Here is a 21219-nt window from a genome sequence, read left to right on the forward strand (position 1 = left end):
AATCATCTATAATCATAAAAAAATTGATTCCAGTGCTTTCTCTTAACAAGATATTTCGCGTGACATATCATCAAAGGAAATGAGAGTGTCTCTCTTCGCTTTCTGTCGTTTCGCAATTGGGGACTAACCGCTTCAATTTAACGAAATTATTCCGTTTTGACGACCGACGCTCGCGTAGCACGAAATAATCGAAATTGCGCGTCGGCATATTTCCCCTCTTAACTTTGCGGATATTGGTGCCAAATATTTGAGAGCAGCACTCTTCCCAAGACTTCGATGTATTCGTGCAAAAGCGAAAAGCACGACGATTGCCATGAAAGTATTTCCTCGTTAATTTCATTTCTCGTTTTTGAGCCGTAACGAGACTTCGGCTCAACAAGATTTAAAATATAAATAGAAATGCGAAAGATTTATAAAATAATAGAAATTAAAAAATATTTTTACAGCATTCACAATTACTTATATCTCTTAATGTATTTATTATACTGCACCGTACTAATTATATTTTCAAGAGAAATGTTATTTGTAGTTATTGTACTTACAAGAATTTAATCGAGACAAAAGACTGGGAAATTAGTAAGATTTATTATAAGAACAAAGAAAACTCAAATTACAAAGGATTATTATTTTAGGAGAATGTAATAATCTGTAAATAGGATAAATGGCCATAGAGGAAAGATGGCCAACACATGTTCATTCGATGTTTCATGACGAGCTAGATTGAAAGAATATAGGTTGGCCATCTTTCCTCTATGGCCATCTTACCCTAGTTTACCCTACGTTATGCAAAGTTTATCTAAATATTAAGGAATACGAAAAGTGTTAATAAAAAAATTTATTTTCATTTATCTAACTATTTGCATTTTTCCCAGTTTAATTTACATACGACTACTGAAATCTCCGGCCTAAATTAGGCAAATATCACCATGAAACTGGCAAATTGAATTTTTTAAAGCTTCGTCCGCATCTCATTGAGGAGTCTCTCGAGTCATCCTCGTTAAGCTACGCCTCTATTCGTCCTGGGAATCGGCATCCAAACGAACTGTTTGATATTCCGGCAGTGTGCATCATCCATGGCGGAGATGCGCGAAGTACACTCGGATGCCAATTGATGCGAACATTTATTCCCGCAACTTTCAGCACAGCATCGCCCGCTTGCTTCGAGCGAATGGCTGACAAGTTTACCACAACGGCGGAATCGTTGAACAAATTCAAGCGATACGTGCTCTGCGCAAAATTCATGTTGACGAAAATATAATATTTTGTTCGTAACTTCCCCTGCTTCAATGCAATTTCGGCTTGTCAGAAACAAAAGATTTATTTATCAGCGAAAATACAAACGTGAAGTGTGATAAATATTAATCAAATATAAATGTAAATGAAAGAACGGGAAGAGGGAACGATTGTTAGTATAATTGCTACGCGATAACAACATCCATAATTTATTACATCTTTCGCAATCTAGAAAAATGCAAAAGAAGGCTTTAAAAATGCCATCTTCGCGTTCCAAATCAGATCGTATTATAATTCATCTTTCGCGAACGAGTCACTTGACAAAACCATAATATTTCCATAATCATGAAAAACATAACAAAACAACTATGTATGTATAATATGCAACTATAATGCATACATTATCCAATTATCCGTTCTATGCATACTAATCAATGATATCAATTCCTTTCTCTTCGCGACATTGTATCAATAATTATTGTTTTCACATTATCGTAGATCTGCATAACAATTACATTGAGAAAAAAGATCGAGTGTCGGAAAATATCATAAACGAGATAAATCTTTATCGCGGTTGTTTCTCACATCATATACGTGGGTGTATATTTTCTGTATATGGGATAAACTTTGCGCAAATCAGATTAGGAGCACACAAAATCACTGCACGAAGGAACGCGCGTGTGAAGTTACACGAGATAAATCCGACAAATTATGCAAACCGCGGAAGACGGATAATGTCATCAAGCGGGGAAACGCTCGCAAATTCTGTACTGTTCGAGAAGCTTTTAGTCCGGCATGAATAATAGAGACGTGTCGTTCCCAAGGCAAGGATTTATAGCCGTTCGCCCCAAAACTCCGAGCCATTTGTTTGCCCCTTTTCTCTCTACGGCTTGCCTTAAAGGATCAACAAAAAGGTTCATGAAAAAATCAAACTATAATTATCTTAAAAAAATAGCGACATTAAGTTTTATCTTTTATTTCTATTTTTACGCGGTCAATACGTTTATTTCACAAATCAAAGAATCGATTATTCTTGAATTCGATAAGTACAAACTAAAGTTTCACGATTTATAAAGAGATCTCTGTATAAAGTGTATCCTTATGACAAATATAAAATATTTCATATATAAAGAAAAACTGAAGCGCATCTTTTACGGCATACAAGAAACTTATAATTTTGCGAGAAAAAGAAATATTGTTGCAGAACATCAGTGCGAGACGTAAAGGTCGTAATTTTCGTAATTTGAAGCCAAAGGGCGACAACTCGCAGTAATATTTTAGTAATTTCCGAGTTTCGTGAAGTTCCAATCTTTTGTAAGTAAAGAAACTTAAGCGATCAAAGAGTGATCAAGAAAAGCGTTTACTGTTACAAAGGACCTACTCTCCGGCGGGATGGTCTCGGCGCAATTCGACGGAAAACAATAAAACAACGCGCAGCGGCCTGTGCGGACATTTTCCTTTCGCTGAATACAGCGGCAGGGCAGTAATTCGTCGCTACTTGGCAATTTCAGAAAGTTCCAGACGGCGGCCGCAACTTTATATTCATTAGCGGCGGGTTGCCGTGCAAGAAAAGAGAGGCAGGCAAATTTTCCGAACCCCTGCACGAGCGCATATTGCGAAGTTTCGCGCCGATGAACTCGACGAATGGCGAGTCTCTCTTCAGCGTTTCCGGCAAAGCGGTTTTGACTTTTCGCGACTAACGAACACCGCCGAATACTGCAGATGCTTTCAGAGCGAGCGAAGAAACATACAGGCAAAGAAATTTCCCCCTTTACGACATTTCAGACTACATTCAGAATGTCTTAAGATTCTCACGCTCATTTCTATCTGCTGATTCGCTCGACCAATTTGAAGTCGCTGCTTCCTCAATACGAAGTACACGAAAGGAAGTACTTTCAAGCTAAAGTCTGTAGTAGTCTGAAGCAATCAGTATAATGGTTCCAGAGAAGTATGTGTTTCATCTGAATAAAAATAACTTCTATCTGTCTTTCGATCAAATTTTAATTGGATGATAACGTTACATTTATTTACGGAAACGATATTTTATATAATATATTCTCACTTAAAGTCAGGAAACAATTAACGGATAGAATCTTTTCGGTTTATTTTGTGAAACACCGATGAATTCTGAATAATTATTCGGCGAGCTGAAATCCTTTTTGTTTGTGTTTACGTCATTCTGCTAGCTCGAAATAAGCAATGGCACAAAATAAACCGGATTATTTCACAGTACGTCTTTGTGGCAGTTTTCGCACGGACCTATTCAGACGGCAGATTGTTAAAACGAGTGCCGTCTCAAGCGAGTTAACTTGAAAAGGGACAACGGAATTTCGCCTAATGCTGGGAAACTCGAATATAACCATTGCGCGTCTGTTTGCCGCCAGATAACTAGGGTTGCACGCACCGTGTGCGCAGTATATGAAACGTATGGATACTACGTGCATAATACCACGCGCAATGTTCTATTGTGCGAATCCCGGATTATGCCATGTAATATTATAAAGAGAGTTGAGAGAAACTATACTAATGAGGTGGAAACTTCATAAAAAATTATCCATTTTTTTGCCGTAACAGCTTAGTTACTAAAAATATATTATGTGAATCATAAATTATCATTATATAATACTAATGGCCACTCTTGCAACATATATTATATAGCATGTTTTCATAAAATTTACTTTATTCTCAATAGTGTATTATCTCATTAAATGTAAACTCTTAGGACATGAAATTAAATTAATATTAAATCTAACTCCTAAAGAATAAAATAACTTTTCAAATCTCGTAATTTATTCTTCCAAAGTTTTCACGATTTCAGAATGCGCATCTATTTCCTGTATAAATCACAAGCATGATCGGCCGTATGTGCATGACTCGAGTATAACGTTCCGTAATTCCGCACGATATAATATACGTGTTGTCGCAGCGGGGCGAACAACAGGATTGCGCTGCCATCCGTTTGGAATGAAATTATGGAAGGAAGCAGAGGAGATGGTGTGGTAGTAGTGATGGCAGCGCGGTGTGGAGGAAGAGAAAGAGGAAATGCATGACAGACTCCCGTGTCCCAGGTGATCTCGCGTGCATGAAGCTGCGCGCGGCCGAACGAACTGTGCGGGCGACGCGCGCTTTTCGACTCGATGACTAACCAGACCCGGTTAATTGACCAGACGTATTTACCGCGGGACAAAGCATAGCCACGAGCGGAACCAGCGCGCGACGTTGTTCACGAATTGTTCGCCCGCCATCAAACTGTGCGCGCGAGATCATTATCAATCTTGGCTTTCCGGGTTTAATCGAACGCAAACAACCTAAACTTGCTCCTGGGAGGAGAAGGACGATTTCGTCAAACCTTGACGAAGCCGATATTGTATTACGCACGAGTTTGTATTACGCGATCATGAAATATAACGTTTCTGCGATGAAATAAAGGAACTTTGGATAACGCAATCGACGTCGGATATTACTTCTTTTCTTCCTTCTTTTTTTCCCACAGTGAACCGATTTATCGATTTTTCTCTCTCAATTTGGCGCGGACACAATACCCGCTCGTGACAAAAGGAGAAAAGTGTAATTTTTTTCAGGCGCGGTATTTTCAGCTTTGCGTCGATATATATGGAAATCATTCAACGAATTTTACTACGAAGCGAATTTAATGCTGGAACAATTTCATTCCAATTTACGGTACATCCCCAAATGTATCGCTATTGCAGATAGCGTGGAACATCATAGCGAGTACGAAGCGAAGCATTAATATCACGAATAATCGTAGGGTAATTCGAAACTGGAGATTATTTAGCCGTTATAAATATCGAGCTCTAATCCAATCCCCGTGAATGATAATGTGTTTCTCGATTCTCGCGCAGAGACATATCGTATTCTCGATTTCACGGGAAATGAACGAAAGCCGCATAAGCGTGGAATCAAGAATCGGACCTGAAATACATGCGCGTGGAATCGAGAGAATAGCGTGATCTGTACTAACGCGATGAATTAGAGCGGATTTATAAACATTACTTTTGCTGCATTCGTTGCGCGCGCGATATCACGCCGATATACAAAGGTGCTTTGCATTTCGAGCCGCGGCCGAGCATGAAATCAATTATCGTCGTCGTCGGGGAGAGAGACCCGACCTTTCCCCGATATTTATTTAGCATTAAAACGCGATCGTCGTTATCCTCGCGGTGCCGCGCGTTCTAACCGGTGGTCGTAAATCAGGGGAGGAAACCTGGCTGCGGCGTCTCCGATGGTAATGAATCGGAGAGTCGCCCGACGCGACGGCGAGAACGCATTGTAGCCTCGAGTTTCCACGCACCGTCGATACGGCGTATGAATTTCAAGGGAATTAATGGCGTCGGATTATATCTCGTAATCGCGTATCTATCACATGGACGACGTGCTCTCTCTCCCCCCGTGGACCGCCAATCTATCTCAAACAAAAGGGGGATCGAGACTCCGCCACGTTCGACTATTAAAATGCAATTACCGATGAAGCGTTTAGCTCTTGTTACAAGCATGGACGGATCGATTGTTACTATAAAAGGGTTTGCTCTAAAAACAGATGCATGGATGTTGGCGACATTTTGAGAAAGAGGGTTTTAGATATTTGGAAGCTTATATTGATTATGAAATATAACCATTCGGTGAATAATGCAATAAACTGAATTGCGGCTGCTCGTAGATTGTGGGCCAAGTAAAAGGAAGATCGTTAGCAGTCTTATGCAAAGCAAGACATTTCTATATTCCGCGCACCTCCAATTACATGCGATCATCGATAACATTCACTAACGAGGGATTAAATTTAAAGCGCAATATAGCTTTACGGCTTTGAGCGTCGTGATGAAATTACTGTCTCTGAAATTAGTCTATTTGAAAATCGTATGGATTCGATAGACGTTGTTGATTCAATTACGCAACGAATCGTCTTACACGAGATAAAACTGCCACCTCTGAACTTCCTGAATTGCGTTAGCGAAAGTCAGTTTAAATAGATTCTTTAAAATAGAAACTTTAATATTAAATAGCAACTTTTATAGCTACGATCAATTCGATTACGCATTAAGTAATCTCATTTCTAAAGTTATTGTTTTTGTCATCATAACATACAAGAATTAATATATATTTTCCTTCTTATCCTCACATTAATATGTCTATAAAAATTAACGTTAATTATCGTTTTTTCTCGCGCATTATTTTTCCGCGGAAGTTTTTATCATAGGCAAGATGCATAACGTTTCGTTAAGAGAGAAAATTCCTTTATTCAATCGATAAGTAACCCTCCCCATCTATCGCGCATTCCGCTATGAATTACAAGGGGCCCCCTTCGTGGAATTCACTCGTCGCCTCCGACGCGACGTCTCCTCTCCATTCATACGTGTCCAGAATCATTGACCGCGACCGCAGCTACGTGACGGGATGACGGCCGCGCCTTCTCGACGAGTCGGTAAACAGGACGAAGGTGAAGGAAGGGAGACGCGGTTCGAGAAGTTCGGTTCTCTGGTAACGGAATGCACACCAGAATCTCGAAAGTGCTCCACGTGGCTCGCGAGGGGCTACTTCGCAGGAACGTAACGTGTAATTTTGTCACAAGCGTCGAGAACATTCAAAGAAAGGATTAGTTACTCTAACAGGCTCCTACGCTTGCGGTTCCGGTGGACCGCACCGACTTGATGAATAGCCAATAACGTGTCGCCTCGACCTCTTATCGCGAGACGCGTTACATTTATACTTGTTCAGGAAAAGAGGACAGGACAACGCGAGGACAGAGAACATTCCCCCAAGGGAATTCTCCTCCTATACGAAATACTTGTTTATTCGAAATTGCTCTGAAGAATAGACGTTTCGACATCGATATTGAGCAATTACTTTAACTGTCGCTTTAAAATGCTAAATGCTAAATGCTCTCGTTACTGTTTAAAAATCATTTTTAAATTGTATCTATAGTTTAATCTATTGTAATAATTAATAACTAATTGGGATGTAAAAAGATACATCCTTCATAAAGGAAAATGCTCAACTCCTAATCATTATTATTATAGCTTTGTAGTAAAACTGGTAATTGAAGTGCTTATCGACTAATTCGACGCAGTCGTGTTAATTAAGAGTCAGAAACTTACGATGGCCTGTTGATCGACCCCGTTCGGAGGCGGAGGCGGACTGAAGCTGGCCGCGGTCGGCGCACCGGGGGCGGCGGGATGGGGTGCGCCCGCCGCAGGCGGCACCTGGGGCCCGCCGGTCGGGGGTGGTTGCTGGGGCGCACCAGCGTTCTCCTCCTTCACCGTCACTGGTGGCGGTGGCTTAACGTCACCGGCTGCACCGGCCGCCCCCACGACACCCGCGACCCCGTTCACCGGAGGAGGGAAGACACCCCCACCATAGGGCGCAGCCATCCCTGTCTGCACCATATGCTGAAAGGAAATATAATTTCTTATGAGTTTCAATGCTCAATTGTCGTAACATAAGTTTAAGGATAAGGGTAAATTAAAGGGCATTAATATTAACAAATGTAAATGTGAATTTAGTGATTTAAAAACCTATAGAACATTTTATATAAATTCTTTTTTACAGACTTACAAGACTAATATATACATAACGTATCATGATTAATTAACGTTTATTACTATATTTTTGTTACTAAATTAATTATACAGATCATTATTAATGTAAGTTGCGAACTTCAAGTTGAGAAATGGAAAGTGATGATTACTAATTCAGACTTCCTGGCCTGAGAATTAAATATTTACTAAATTATGCTCTCTAGAATTACCATATAAATATTTTACATTACCGTGATTTAATAAATTGACAAGATTTAATAAAGACATTAGTTATCTCTCAGTTAGTTATCTCTGATCCTATAATTTTTAATAAGATCAGCATGCTATTCATGATTGACAGTAATTTAAATATGAAGGTATATAGATCTAGCACTAGAAATGTACTTTACTTATTATTAACTTCCATTAACATTCGAACACTCTCTCGTCTTTCATTCGCGAAACGAGGAAGAGAAATATCTTCCCTACTGCAAGTAGGTTCGGCTCAGTTTTTCTAGTCTCTCCGAGATCGTTAGAGATGAAGGATAATGGCGAAAATGGCGTTGCCAATTTTTCGTGCGGTGGCGAACTATTCACCGTGACCGCAGGCAATCTATACTAGTAGAAAGATTTCTGGCAAAGTTCCATTGGAATGTCGTGGTGGCCTACGATTGGTCGAATAATACCTCAAACTTCATTACAAACCTAGTTCATAGTAAAGATAATATTTTTATCTAAAAATGTATAAAAAAAGCTCATGCTTTTCGTCCAAAGTAAAAAACTAGCTTGTAGTCCTTTATAAGATTCACAAATATTGCAGATAGAAAATACCATTTTCCTTACCCTCTTAATAATTCTTGAATTAACTTGTTAATTAAGAAAATTAAATACTTTTAGATACATTACAATATCAGATAATAAAATATTCAATATCAAATAATAAATATGTGAGTTATATAAATCAATTATTGTTTATCATAATTCGTGTGTTAATATACATATAAGAGATAAAACTATAAAACACTTCGCTATTATAAATTTACAATTTTTACGTTTTGAGATCATCTTTCTTTATTTATAATAAAAGTTAATGAATTCTATATTACATAAATATAATCCATTTTAGTTAAACAGATTATGAAACAATATCCTCTTCGGCAGCTAAGTGCATGGGAAAAGTCATTATCGTTTGGACACACTTTCTAGTTTTACTGCGAGACCAGAGAGTTAAGTTAAGTAAAGAGAGACAATTTTATAGAACGTAAAAGGCGGAGAAGGATCCGCGGGACGGCAAACGATTTACTATGGACAGCAGAGGGTAACTATAATTTATGGTTCGCCCCCGGGCCGTGCCATCCACAATCTCGCACGTGGCAGGTTACAGATGGTTTGTCCAGTTCTCCCTTCTCTCCCGATTATTTCTGAACGCCACCCCTCGACCTCGCTCCACCACGAGAGAGCAAAGAGCCATTTGTTATTCCTACCTTGAACATTTTTCTGAAAACTCGATTTAGACCGAATTTCGCCGATACGGACCGGCCGCGCGGGCGAACGGAGATGAAGCTCGGAAACGGAGATACGCGAGGAAGAGTTCCGTGGTCTTTGTTAAGTCTGAGAAATGAAGGTCTCGGTCTCAGCAATTACGGAAGATCCGACATCAACAAAGTGCTGCGATCCCGATGATTTCTCGCGCCTGATTACGATAGCATCAGTCTATGATAAATTAGCCAGCTGTCGTTTATATGAAAATGTTAGACGCTGTGATGTATAAGAATAAAAGTTTGATTTATCATTTTATAATGTTCAACTTCATTTAAAAGGAATGAGAAATAGCATGAGAGATATATGTATATCATAAATGTGTGTGTGTATGTGCAGAATGAAACGTCTCTCTTTCATATGTATAATTGATCTTTTAACATTTAAAATGCATAATTACAATCCGTCTTTGTCAATATTGATTTTATACTTATAAATAATAAATCTAATTTAATCTACTTTCGCTTACGTCGTAGATTTCGTGTTTATTTTCATTATTTCAAATTGTCTTCTTCAAGAATCGATTTCGCAAAGTTTGTCACAATTCCATTTGCAGCTAAAATTGCGCACCAAATATCCAATCGTTGTTTTAAATTTTGTAACGCGAAGCCAATTTTTTTCAGCCGAGATTCAATTACGGATACTGATACGCGGAACAAATAGAACTCTAACAAAACTGCGAAAGAAACTGTTAGAATAAGATTTCGGAAGTCTGATCACGATCGGTGATATTACCAAGAAAAATCTAACGAAAAACGAGCACGATGAAAGAAGAGAAGTAATCCGCGAGGAGGTAAGTATATATCGTTCATCAGAGACAATCAATGAAAGGATACGCGAAGCAGTGTATTTCACGTGTGAAGGGATCCCTTTAGAAAAGCCTCGCGGCGAATGAGAACTAAAACTAAGTTTGAGCGAAACCGAGGAAAGTCGCCTCTGGCTCTACACATCACACATTCCCCTTCTACCAGCTTTCTATTCCGGGAGCGTAGCTTAATCAACGAAAGGGACAGGATGGATAAGAAAAAGGAGAGCGCACACGCTGGAGAACATGATCCCAAACCGACCCAATTTTCTCTCGCTGGCACGGGAAATATGTCTTCCGATTGGCTGGGAAAGCCACGGCTCTTCGTCCTGATTACGAAGATAAAGGACCCCAGGAAGGATTAAAAACGCATTAATCTCCCTATAGTCGACGAGTATGAAGAAATATGGACTTAACTTCCTGACCGAGCTAGCTGCTCCGCTAATTGATTTTTTTCTAATTTACACAGGATGGTGGACGCGATCGTGGATAAGTAAGAGAGAGTCCTGGCAAGAGTTTTGACTTCGCTATATAGTCGAATGTATTTCTTCATACGTCGGACTAGCTGCCGGAAGTTCGAATGCGGTGTGTTAAAATTAAACTCGAGTCACGTTAAATCGGATCGAATGTAAGTCACGTTCATAAGCAGAGTTAGAAGGAAGTTTCTCTCTCTCTGTGTATGAATAAAATATCGCGTTAAAATTACTTGTGTTTGTAGACAATGGAATCACAATGTGACACGAGCAAATAATTAAGATTAATCCATCCCCACAAACTTTAGAAGAAAACGTGCTAGAAAAAAATTCGTGGCTAGATGATAGACCTTTAAATGAAATTATGAAAATAATAGAAAATAACACTCAATTTAATCGTGTTGATATATTATTTATTACTGGTTTACATTGGGTTAATCCAATTTTTACCCCGGATGTTCAGATTGTTGGAGGTTGTCAGGCTGGCAACCACTGGCATTGTATTTATTATGACGTTGTAAAACTTCATATATATGACAGTTTGTATTTTGAGACGCACTCTTATGACAATCTAACATTAGTTGAACAAAAATACATAAAAAAGCGATATCCTAATTTAACCCAGAATAATGTAATATTTGAAAAAGTTACAAAGCAGCCGGACCTAGCATCATGTGGTATATTTGCAGCAGCATTTGCTATATCAATAGCAAGGGGAGAAAATCCATCTATTAAAAAATATTCAACAGATATGATAAAGATGCGTAAACATTGTCTAAAGATTATTAAAGAAAAAAAATTACTGCTTTTTCCGGAAGAAAAATAATTTAAATTTAAAGGATATAATACATACAGAATGATACACATACACACACTCATTGTATTTTCACATATTTTTATGTTAATTTGTAAAAACATTATGTCTGCAACATCGTGTTTGAATAAGACATCGTGTCTGAACAAGACATTGTGTCTGAACAGGGCATCGTGTCTGAACAAGACATCATGTCTGAACAAGACATCGTGTCTGAATAAGGCATCGTGTCTGAACAGGACATCGGGTCTGAACAAGATATCGTGTCTGAACAGGACATCGGGTCTGAACAAGACATCGTGTCTGAACAAAACATCGTGTCTGAATAAGACATCGTGTCTGAACAAGGCATCGTGCCTGAACAGGACATCGGGTCTGAACAAGACATCGTGTCTAAACAAGACATCGTGTCTGAACAAGGCATCGTGTGTGAACAAGGCGTCATATTATCATAAAGACGAGTGTGTAAAAAATAATATTAGAAAATGATCGAATTTTTATATGTATACATATATACAGTAAAAAATATAATGATAGAGAAAATATTTTATATTTTCTACTCTGTCTCTAAGAGTATATTATATGTATAATAATATATATATATTTTTATTTTCTTCTCTTAGATAGAAATCGGTAACTCCTTTATTATTAACAATTTTTATTAATTTTATTATATTCTTCAGTTTTTTTACCCCTATTTTATATATAATTCTTTAAAATTTGGTTAATCAATTCTTAAGTTATAGAAATTTTAGTAAGTTTGGCTGTTTTTTTAACAGAAATCGGTAACCCCTTTATTATTAACAAAATTTATTAATTTTATTATATTCTTCAGTCTTTTCTACCCCTATTTCATATATAATTCGTTAAGATTTGGTTAATTAGTTCTGGAGTTATAGAATTTCGGTAAACTTAGTTATTTTTTTTTAACAGAAATCGGTAACCCCTTTATTATTAACAATTTTTATTAATTCAAAAGAAAAAATCTCTAAATATCACAGAGATTTATCATCGCTAAATATCGGAAATTGCAGAAAAAATGAGTCTTCTTTGATAACTCGCGTATCTTTTTCGAGATAAAATTCTCAATCCCATTTTAGTGGATGGTTCGTTCTCGCACGGTCAACGACAGTCTAACAGTTTCTTTGTCGTCTGCTCCTTCTTCTTCCCATTTTTTTTATGATTATGCGGACAGAGCAAGGCTTCCCGCGTACGGTAGTACATACAAGGGACCATTCAGAGCACGCTTCCCCCTCGGCGTCAGCGGAGCGTGTCGCCACGGCTAGCTGGGCCTTACGGCAATCGCGTGCGCGAGTCCGAGGAACGTAATGAAAAAAAATTTTAATGATCTCACGTTAATTCGATCAGCTACCTCAGGCGTAAAGAATGAATGACGAAATGCACGGGCGCTCTTGTGCCGTTTCTGCGGAGACGCACTCGCGTTGCTTAATTGGATATTCGAAGCAAATGATTATTCGAGTGGTTATATGAATTGCCGATTCATCTTCTCGTTGAGTTCACACGATTAATATGACGATCGTTAATTCTAAGTTTAACCCTCTAAGCTGTTATTTAATTTTGAATTTTATTTAGAAGTAAAATATAAAAATTGGAACCGAACTAATTTTAAGTTATAATTGGATTGAATGTTTTTTTGCAAAAAAATTTATAAAATCATTACGATTTCAAACAACGCTTCGTTCGATTACGTTCACATAAGTTCTAAATTTTAATTTTTCTTTATTTTTAGAAATGTAAAAGGTAAAAAATAGGTAATGCAGAATTTGAGAGATTTAAAAAGTATCTTAATAAGATATCCAAATATAATTTAGCTCTTTGGATATATGGTTAATCGAAGGCGCGAAGAAATTGAACTCAAAGTAAATAAGATCGTATTACTCGGTACAGTTTGCCCTTTGATTTTCGAAACTTTGTACACCGCAGGATTGGCAAGGATGATCGTTACAGCCTAGAGTATTCGCGCGGATCACTTGCTCAACGCCATGCATCTCATGTTACGAAGAGATGGCTGTAAGCCAGTACGAACCACGAAATCCGAGTTATCTCCATGTATCGGAACTCTCTGCTTCAGATCGATTCATGCGAATACTATATCAGACCAACGACCTATTTCGAGAGTGCCATCGACCAAACAAAATGGCACTTTTCGCATGCACAGTGCCTGTCTTATCGACTAAAATTGGGAGAGTTGGGAAGCGAATAACCGGCAAACCAGGGAACTGGCTTGTCGATCTGCATGGAGAATCAACGTTATCAGAATTGGCAGTAGAAAAAGCGGACGCGATAGCTATAAGAGGAGGCTGTTTCGCGCGGGTCCGCGAGGAGATGCGCGAATCGAAATGGATTGCATAAACGCCGCTTCATCTAATCGTCGCGCGAAGTCTCGCGCGGTGTTTCGCGCAGCATAAATTCCTCAATTCTGCAAATGAAAATATGACAGATGCGGACGGTGTTATAAGCAAAAAAAATGAATTAACCCGCTCAATTAAAAAATACATAACTGCGTCAGCAACACGGAATTCCGCATTTTACATTTAATTCGCGCAAAATTGCTGTTTTGCAAATTAAGCCATTTTTGCGTAATATCAAATATAAAAATGATTGCAATTTTACAAAATAGCTACGAAATAATGGATACGTAAGTCCGTGCTGCACTCGAGATAACAGCGTGGGTCGGGAAACAGCTTATTTGCGCATTGCTATTCGCAGCTGTATCGCGCCACGTTTGAAATGCAAAAGCGGGCATCGAGATCCTATGCCAACGATGCTCGCTAATACGAAAAATCAAGACAGACGTATATCTCACGGCGGAGAAAGGAACAATGCAATTTTCTAGAAGTATGCACCATCTTTTTCGAATATTATTATATTATATTAACGAAAATTAGTACCAAGATAGATGCAATTTTAATTAATTACGTCAAATTTCGTTGTATTCATATTTTTCATACAAATAAAGAAATAAAATCAGAAGAAAAGGAAAAGCTATAAGATGATGTACGTTCCTATTTATAACAGCTAATGCCTTAAAAATAAATTTAAAAAGAGAACTGATAAACCAGGAATCAGAAATCGTGCTATCTCATGCTGACTTGCGTAACGCATATAAAGTACTTTCTATCTATATAGACTGTTTCAACTTTCCCTCGCATTTATTTAAGCTTGAATGACTAGTGATTATTTAGATACGTTTGGCCCCCACTAAAATTAGACTTATTATTTGATATTATAATTCAAATTACAATGTTTAGAGAAAAAACGGTTATAGTTATATCAAATTGTTCAGATGCAATCGATATAATTTGAATATAATACCGAATAATGAAAAAGTCTAAAACATAATGAAAAGTTTATAAACGGTACAACATATATACCGAGCAGAAATACGAAGTAGATCGTACGTACATCGCATCGACTTCCATAAAGATGTTACTCACTGCTGCTTCACGGTGCTTTTCCACGGAGCCGCGCAATTGCCATTACGTCATATCCGAAAGCGAGCAATAATTTCAGCAGCAGGCACAAACACACACACACACACACACACACATACGCGCGCGCGCACTGCAACGCGAGGGGAGCGCTCGTAATTTAACCATCGGGTTTTCATCTCGAGCACTCTCACGTGTGTGTCGACACGGGGTAGCTTTAAGCTTCCGCGACAGCGGTTTGCCCTTGAGTATTAGGATCTGAAACGCGCACGCCGGTGGTGCGGCCACCCTTTCTCGTCCTTTCGATGTTTTGACGCCAGCAAAGCGAACGAGCCGCCAAGAATAAACCTGAAATCAATAGCGAACGCGCGGCTCGGCAGAGAGAGAGAGAGAGAGAGAGAGAGAGAGAGAGAGAGAGAGAGAGAGAGGGCGAGAGGAAGAGAGACAAAGAGCAAGGCAGAAGCGAGAATAGAATGAGATAGAGAGAAAGCGGATAATGGCAGGAGGTTTTCCGACCGGCCGAGCTTAAAGCATATCCGGCATATCCTTCCCCGTGCGCTTTACTTTATCAGTAGACTTTTCGTCCTATGATTGCCAAAGTATCATTTCGATCCGTTGCCTGACGAAGATAGGAGTCTATATATAGTCTGGCTTAGAGAAGACTATACATCTTTATTATGTAGCGCTTCCTGGAATTGACAAGCGAGCTTTAAACAGCATTGATGGGAATCGTAAAAATGTTTTATGATGCGTTTTATTTAGTTTCTGTGGTGTCGTTTTTTGTATCATGTTATTCTTTACACTGGGATGACAATACCTTCATTATATAATTGTCACTGTCGACTGAATTAATAATAGTATTATAAGAGATCAATTTTTTCATTACTATTAATTTATAATATGAAAATTGATCATAGCATAAATATTTTATCCAAATTTTATCAATGTGCTCGCGTTAAGCTTTTGAAATCAAAAGTGCTATTGTCCTTAAAAAATTCAAAGTAAAATTATCGCAGTATAGAAGAGCGAACTCGTGATTACTGGAAATGTATTTTGATTCGCGACGAAATCGTGACGATCCAGCCAGCCAATCGGTCGTAACGACGCGGTGGCAGAGAGTGATCTGATCTCGCCTCCATTCCTATATGTCTCCTTCTCGTACGATCGCTCTCTTCCTCATTCCCCTCGCTCGCCGAGTTAAATACTCTAATTCGCGTTAATGGATGGCCCGTTGCCAGTGGATCGTTTCTAAAGAGCCTCTTCCCGGTCGGGACGGACGCGTCGTTCAACAGAGAGCGTTCACACCATTCGGGCCACTTGGGCCCCAAGTAACGAACTAACAAAGCGTCGTCAATAACGGGCCCTAGCCTGAGATCGGCATCTAGCCGCCTGAAGGAAATCGCCCATTTGATGGGAGTGCCTGGCGTAGCATTGCAATCTTATATAGCGGCTAGTAGTCAATATACAATACATGCACACGACGGTGCATAAAAGTCGCTAAGATCTACGTGGTAATTACATCCGCCATCGATCGTCGACATCGATCGGCTCTTCCGTCACGTAACGAGACATTACGTAAGCGGCTTTGCATGGGTCTCTCGTTTGCCGTGGCAAATCGATCCGTTTAAATCTATACATCTCGTTGCGATTATCTTCAGAAACCGGTAAGAATACATCCAATAATGATTTACCTCGTGATAAGCGTCTCGGTTAATTGTATTAGTTACTATCGCGGATAGGTTAGATAAACGAACAGATTATCCATCGTGAAGACGCGAACAGTCTCGACCAAAAAATTCTACGTTATTTGCTACATCAGACCGTTTATGTTCACGAACTTACGCCTGCTGCATATTCTCGTTGAACGATCTTTATCTCGCACGACAGCGGCATTATAACGATAAGGAACCCATCTGTGAATCAGAGCGAACCGATCTACGTTACGTGATAACGATCGGCAAGCGTTCCGCCTCGACGAAACGTCACGGTCGAACGATCACAGAGAGTACTCGTGTTTACCTGTCCACAAATGACGATTTCAAAGGGAATTCAGTCTATTTTGTCAGACACTGAAACGCGCGTTCCGGCCTTCAGCTATCTATTTTCACACGCACGTGGAGTTTGATAGCGACCGCGCCGCTTCCTTTCCGCAAAGCGCCGCTATTTTCGTCGAAAAATACACACGCGGGGAAATTAAAGCGGGTTCGCGAGAATTTGGCGTGCGCACCGGGTCGGGAGATTTTATCCGTTGAAAAAAATGTTGTAGGGATGTACATGAGACGTTACACGCGATAAATGTGCTCTATGCTTACAACATTTAACGATCGCTAAACTGTGTATATCTACATGCGTATCCAAGATTCCGAGAGAAATTTTATGCGCCATCAGGTTTTTTAGTGGCTATAAAAACATTTCTAAATTGCAATGTCGTCATCTGGCGATTTACTTTTAACATTTTATTTCTCCATGCAATTTAATTTCTATCACGTTTATTATTCCATAATTTTTGTCATAAAATATATTTATTGTGAACGCTCTATAAATATTCATAAAAAAGTTTTAAAGTGCAAATAAAAGTACAAATTTTACGATAGCGTACAATTTTTTAGTATCTCCTTATGTCCAGACATCTTTTCCCCGTGCGTTTTATCATATTTATGTTCCGACCTCCCACACAATAAACGACATATTTTTAATATTGACGGAACTATCCTAAATAAGCCTCTAACTAAAACACGGTAATTTTGTAGCCTACTTAGAAAAAAGAATAAAATTACCTAATTAAAATTACTTCGAAAACTGCTTACGAAACAACAAATATTTTAAAGAAATAATAATAAAAATGTCTAGTCATTTCAATGCAAACCAGTACTTAGTACTTATTGACAGGAGTTTAAATTTAAAGAGTCGAGAAAATTCAATGTGTGTGTGTAGAAGATGAGCAAAAATGTCGCAGCAAATCGATAACACCTGTACTCTTTCGGATATAGGTTATTTTATGTGTATTAATAACATATTGCCCCGCTCCAATTCCATTCGCTGATATAAATTAATACGATAAATGTCACGCGGCTTTTACCGCGGAGGGCATTTCTGCAACTGCAAAAGCGGTCAAATTACGTCCCATTGATTCACCATTTGAGTAAACTCATATTGTCTCGACAATCCGAACAACAATCGCGAAAAACCCGAAAGTAGAAATCTAAATGCTTTTCCAACTATTCATACCGCTATATATGTTATCGATAAACGTGTTCGCAATATGACGACGTGCGGACGAGTTATGAAATCAACTTTCGCATCCGTGGGTACAATAAAAACGGTACCCCGGTCGAGATTTCGAGGGAACTGACCGGCCGTGCGAATTGATATCACCGTGCGCTGTCTGGAAGCGCGAAAGTTTCATAAATCGTCTAAATGCGAGCAACTTTTATCAGCGCGAGCGCGCCCACTCGCGGAAACTCGGAAATGAGCCCAGTATCTCGAGACTCGCGAAATACGAGCATCGGGAGATCGTGGGGGGCGACAGGAAATTGAAAAATTCCGCATTCCCGGGGGAGAAACACCAAGGCAACGAGGTACGTAACAAGATTTTGCCGTTTGACGAGTCCGAAGATGGAAACGCGCTGCGCTCGAAACTCAGCTGACTGGACTCGTGTACTTTTACTAATCTCCGGATTGCCTATTTCTCGACCAGATGAAATCGTCGAAAATGTCGAGATCAAAACATTGATCATTAAACATTGACGCAGTTCGTTAACGTAGATAAAACGTGAGTCCGAAATAAAGAATGCCATCAGTATTTTCTCGTCCGAATTTTCCTCATAAAGCGAAAATATCACTAATGACTCATCTAACTTACGAACTTAAACAATAATTGATGCGTAATCTAATTTATCGATAACATTGGCGAAATATTCTTATATCGATTTTATAGCAATGCCCCACATATACTGTGAGTCTTATATTAACCGCGCGTTTGATTCAGGCAAAGATGAAGATATAAGCATAATTAAATCTGTCATAAAAATCATAAGATAATTTTTGTTATCGCAATTATCTAATTTCTACGAAAGCCTCGGAATGCTAGTACTTGACGAGAACAGTGGGCTCATTCAAGTTACATCTCGAAGAAAGAAAGGTTCTTTCAACGATATTGCTCGTCTCCGCGCGCGCGCGCGCGCGAGCGAGCTTCCAGTTCAACTCTTTCAATCCTAAAACTTGGTAATTACAACCAGGCTTCCCGTGGTAACTTCGCCAAAATGTTACAATTCGAATAAAAATAATTCAACGACTGCCCAAGATAATTAACGGATCAAAATGTCTATCCTTATGTAATAAAGTTCGCCCTACTGATCTTATAATCGACAGCAGTCACTTTATAAAGATTTCGTCGTCAGATGCTTATTAATAGAGAACGTTGGATGTCGTGAAATCCTCTGTACCAGTATGGTGGGTAGCTTTGACCCTGTTACCATAACAAGGTACTTACCCAGGAAAATAGGGATTTGCTATCAAAACAACGATCTTATGAAAGATATACATATATACAGATATATATAATATTATATATGTATATTAAATATTATATGTATTAAATGTTATATATATTAATATTATACATATATATTAAATATTAACAAAGCAAATTTGTGTAAAATTTTGCAATTTCGATTTTCATCCCCAACAAATAAAGAGAAAAATATATGGCATAGTGTATCTAAAAATAATTTAACAGATAATCATGAGTGTTGAACTTTAATAAACTGTTACTTATTCATCAATAATTAGACAGATCTTTTATTTATAGGGAATATAAAAGAATCTCAATCCGGTTGAGAACCACTGATAACTCAATGAGTGCGTCTTTATTCGGGCAAGCTTCTGGCCCCTCGGAATTACCCTTCGGAAGATGGACCCTTTCCGGACTTATTCCCTCGCATCCTCCCCTTTCTATGTATTGTTCATCTATAATATGAGAGAGAGAGAGAGAGAGAGAGAGAGAGAGAGAGAGAGAGAGAGAGAGAGAGAGAGAGAGAGAGAGAGAGAGAGCGCTCCGCATCAGGGGAGAAGCAAAAAGAAACAACAACGTAAATATTTATGTCGTTGTTCGAGGACATAAGTCCTCCCAGAACATATCATGTAAAAATAATGAGTAGAATTATGAGTAAAAATAGCAAAAATAAGTAGGCAATGCAAAATAGAAAAGAGTATAAAGAAAGAATCATAGAGCGACACTAACAAGTCGACCATTCTATTACGACAAATTCTAGATAAAAAGACTATCACAGCGAATATAATAACGGTATACCAATTGCTATATTTACGGTAATTTTAATAATCACTTCAATAACATTATTATCCATGAATGAGAAAGTATTACCACGAATATTTGCATTCGTAAAATCCCATTGTCAAATAAACCACGTCATTTGAACGTTTATTGTATGTAAAATATAATAATGTGAGCTCTCTTAAAAATAAAAGATCTATATATGTAGTTTTTTTTAATAATTTTAGATGATTAATTTTGTAAAACTAATGCAAAAACAAAGTACAGAGATATGTGTAAGTTAATCTTTCAATTGTTATATCATATATGAAACATATAAATTTTGCGAAATGTTCATATCACCATTTTCTCGGTGAAATTATTTATTTATATCGCATTAATATCTAACAAAATAAAGTTCTTCTAAACACTCAAATATGTAAATTGCTTCGATGTACTTTATAAAAAATGTATACTCCATATTACCGCACTCTAGTGCGTGTAACAAAATGTAAATTACATGTGTGAACGATAAAATTAACAAAGACTATCGGAGAGGAAATTGAGGGAGATGATTCCTTTTTTATAAGGGTCTCGATGATGCTATAAGCTTATGATGAGGAATTCAGGCGTATAAATTAGAAGACTGTTAAAATAAGGATGAAACTCGACGAACTGTATTACACGCTCTGCATGCTCATTAGGTGTTTTAACAGTTGGATTATCGATTTTAACAGCGAGTTTTCCCTCCCCTCTGAATCATGTCTCTGGAGAAAATATTGTCAAAATTTGTCTGTGAATGATTATCATTTGCGTCATCATACGAGAACAACTTCATGATTATAAAATTAAGTTACAGATAAAGTTAATGTTACAGATAAAGTTACAAATAAAGTTAGTGTTTCAGGAAAGAAAAATGTAGCATATAGCATTTCATTCATGATTAATAAAACATAACATTTATGTTCGTAATATCAACTTCCTTATAATAAAAAAGTAGGTATTTATTATGACTGAAAGTTCTGGACAACTTTAAATTATTACTCTGCATTCTTTCACGAACTAGGAGACAAGAGTTCTTTATTACAGTTTTTAAAT

At 38.1% G+C, this 21219-nt stretch overlaps 1 protein-coding gene across 8 annotated transcripts in view; it reads right to left on the bottom strand.

Moving 5' to 3' along the window:
* Positions 1 to 21219, bottom strand: part of LOC139773552 (RNA binding protein fox-1 homolog 2) — a 256877-nt gene that overhangs the window by 89379 nt on the left and 146279 nt on the right. For all 8 annotated transcript variants that reach the window (XM_071708067.1, XM_071708068.1, XM_071708069.1 and 5 more), the window contains one exon: positions 7347 to 7637. In XM_071708067.1, the coding sequence (XP_071564168.1) occupies positions 7347 to 7634 (288 nt within the window). In that variant the 5' untranslated portion in view covers positions 7635 to 7637. The remainder of the gene's footprint in view (positions 1 to 7346; positions 7638 to 21219) is intronic.

Source organism: Temnothorax nylanderi, unplaced genomic scaffold (genome assembly GCF_030848795.1).
Source record: "Temnothorax nylanderi isolate EJ_2023f unplaced genomic scaffold, tnyl_v1.0 TNYL_tig0064_pilon, whole genome shotgun sequence".
In the NCBI taxonomy this organism is placed as follows: domain Eukaryota; kingdom Metazoa; phylum Arthropoda; class Insecta; order Hymenoptera; family Formicidae; genus Temnothorax; species Temnothorax nylanderi.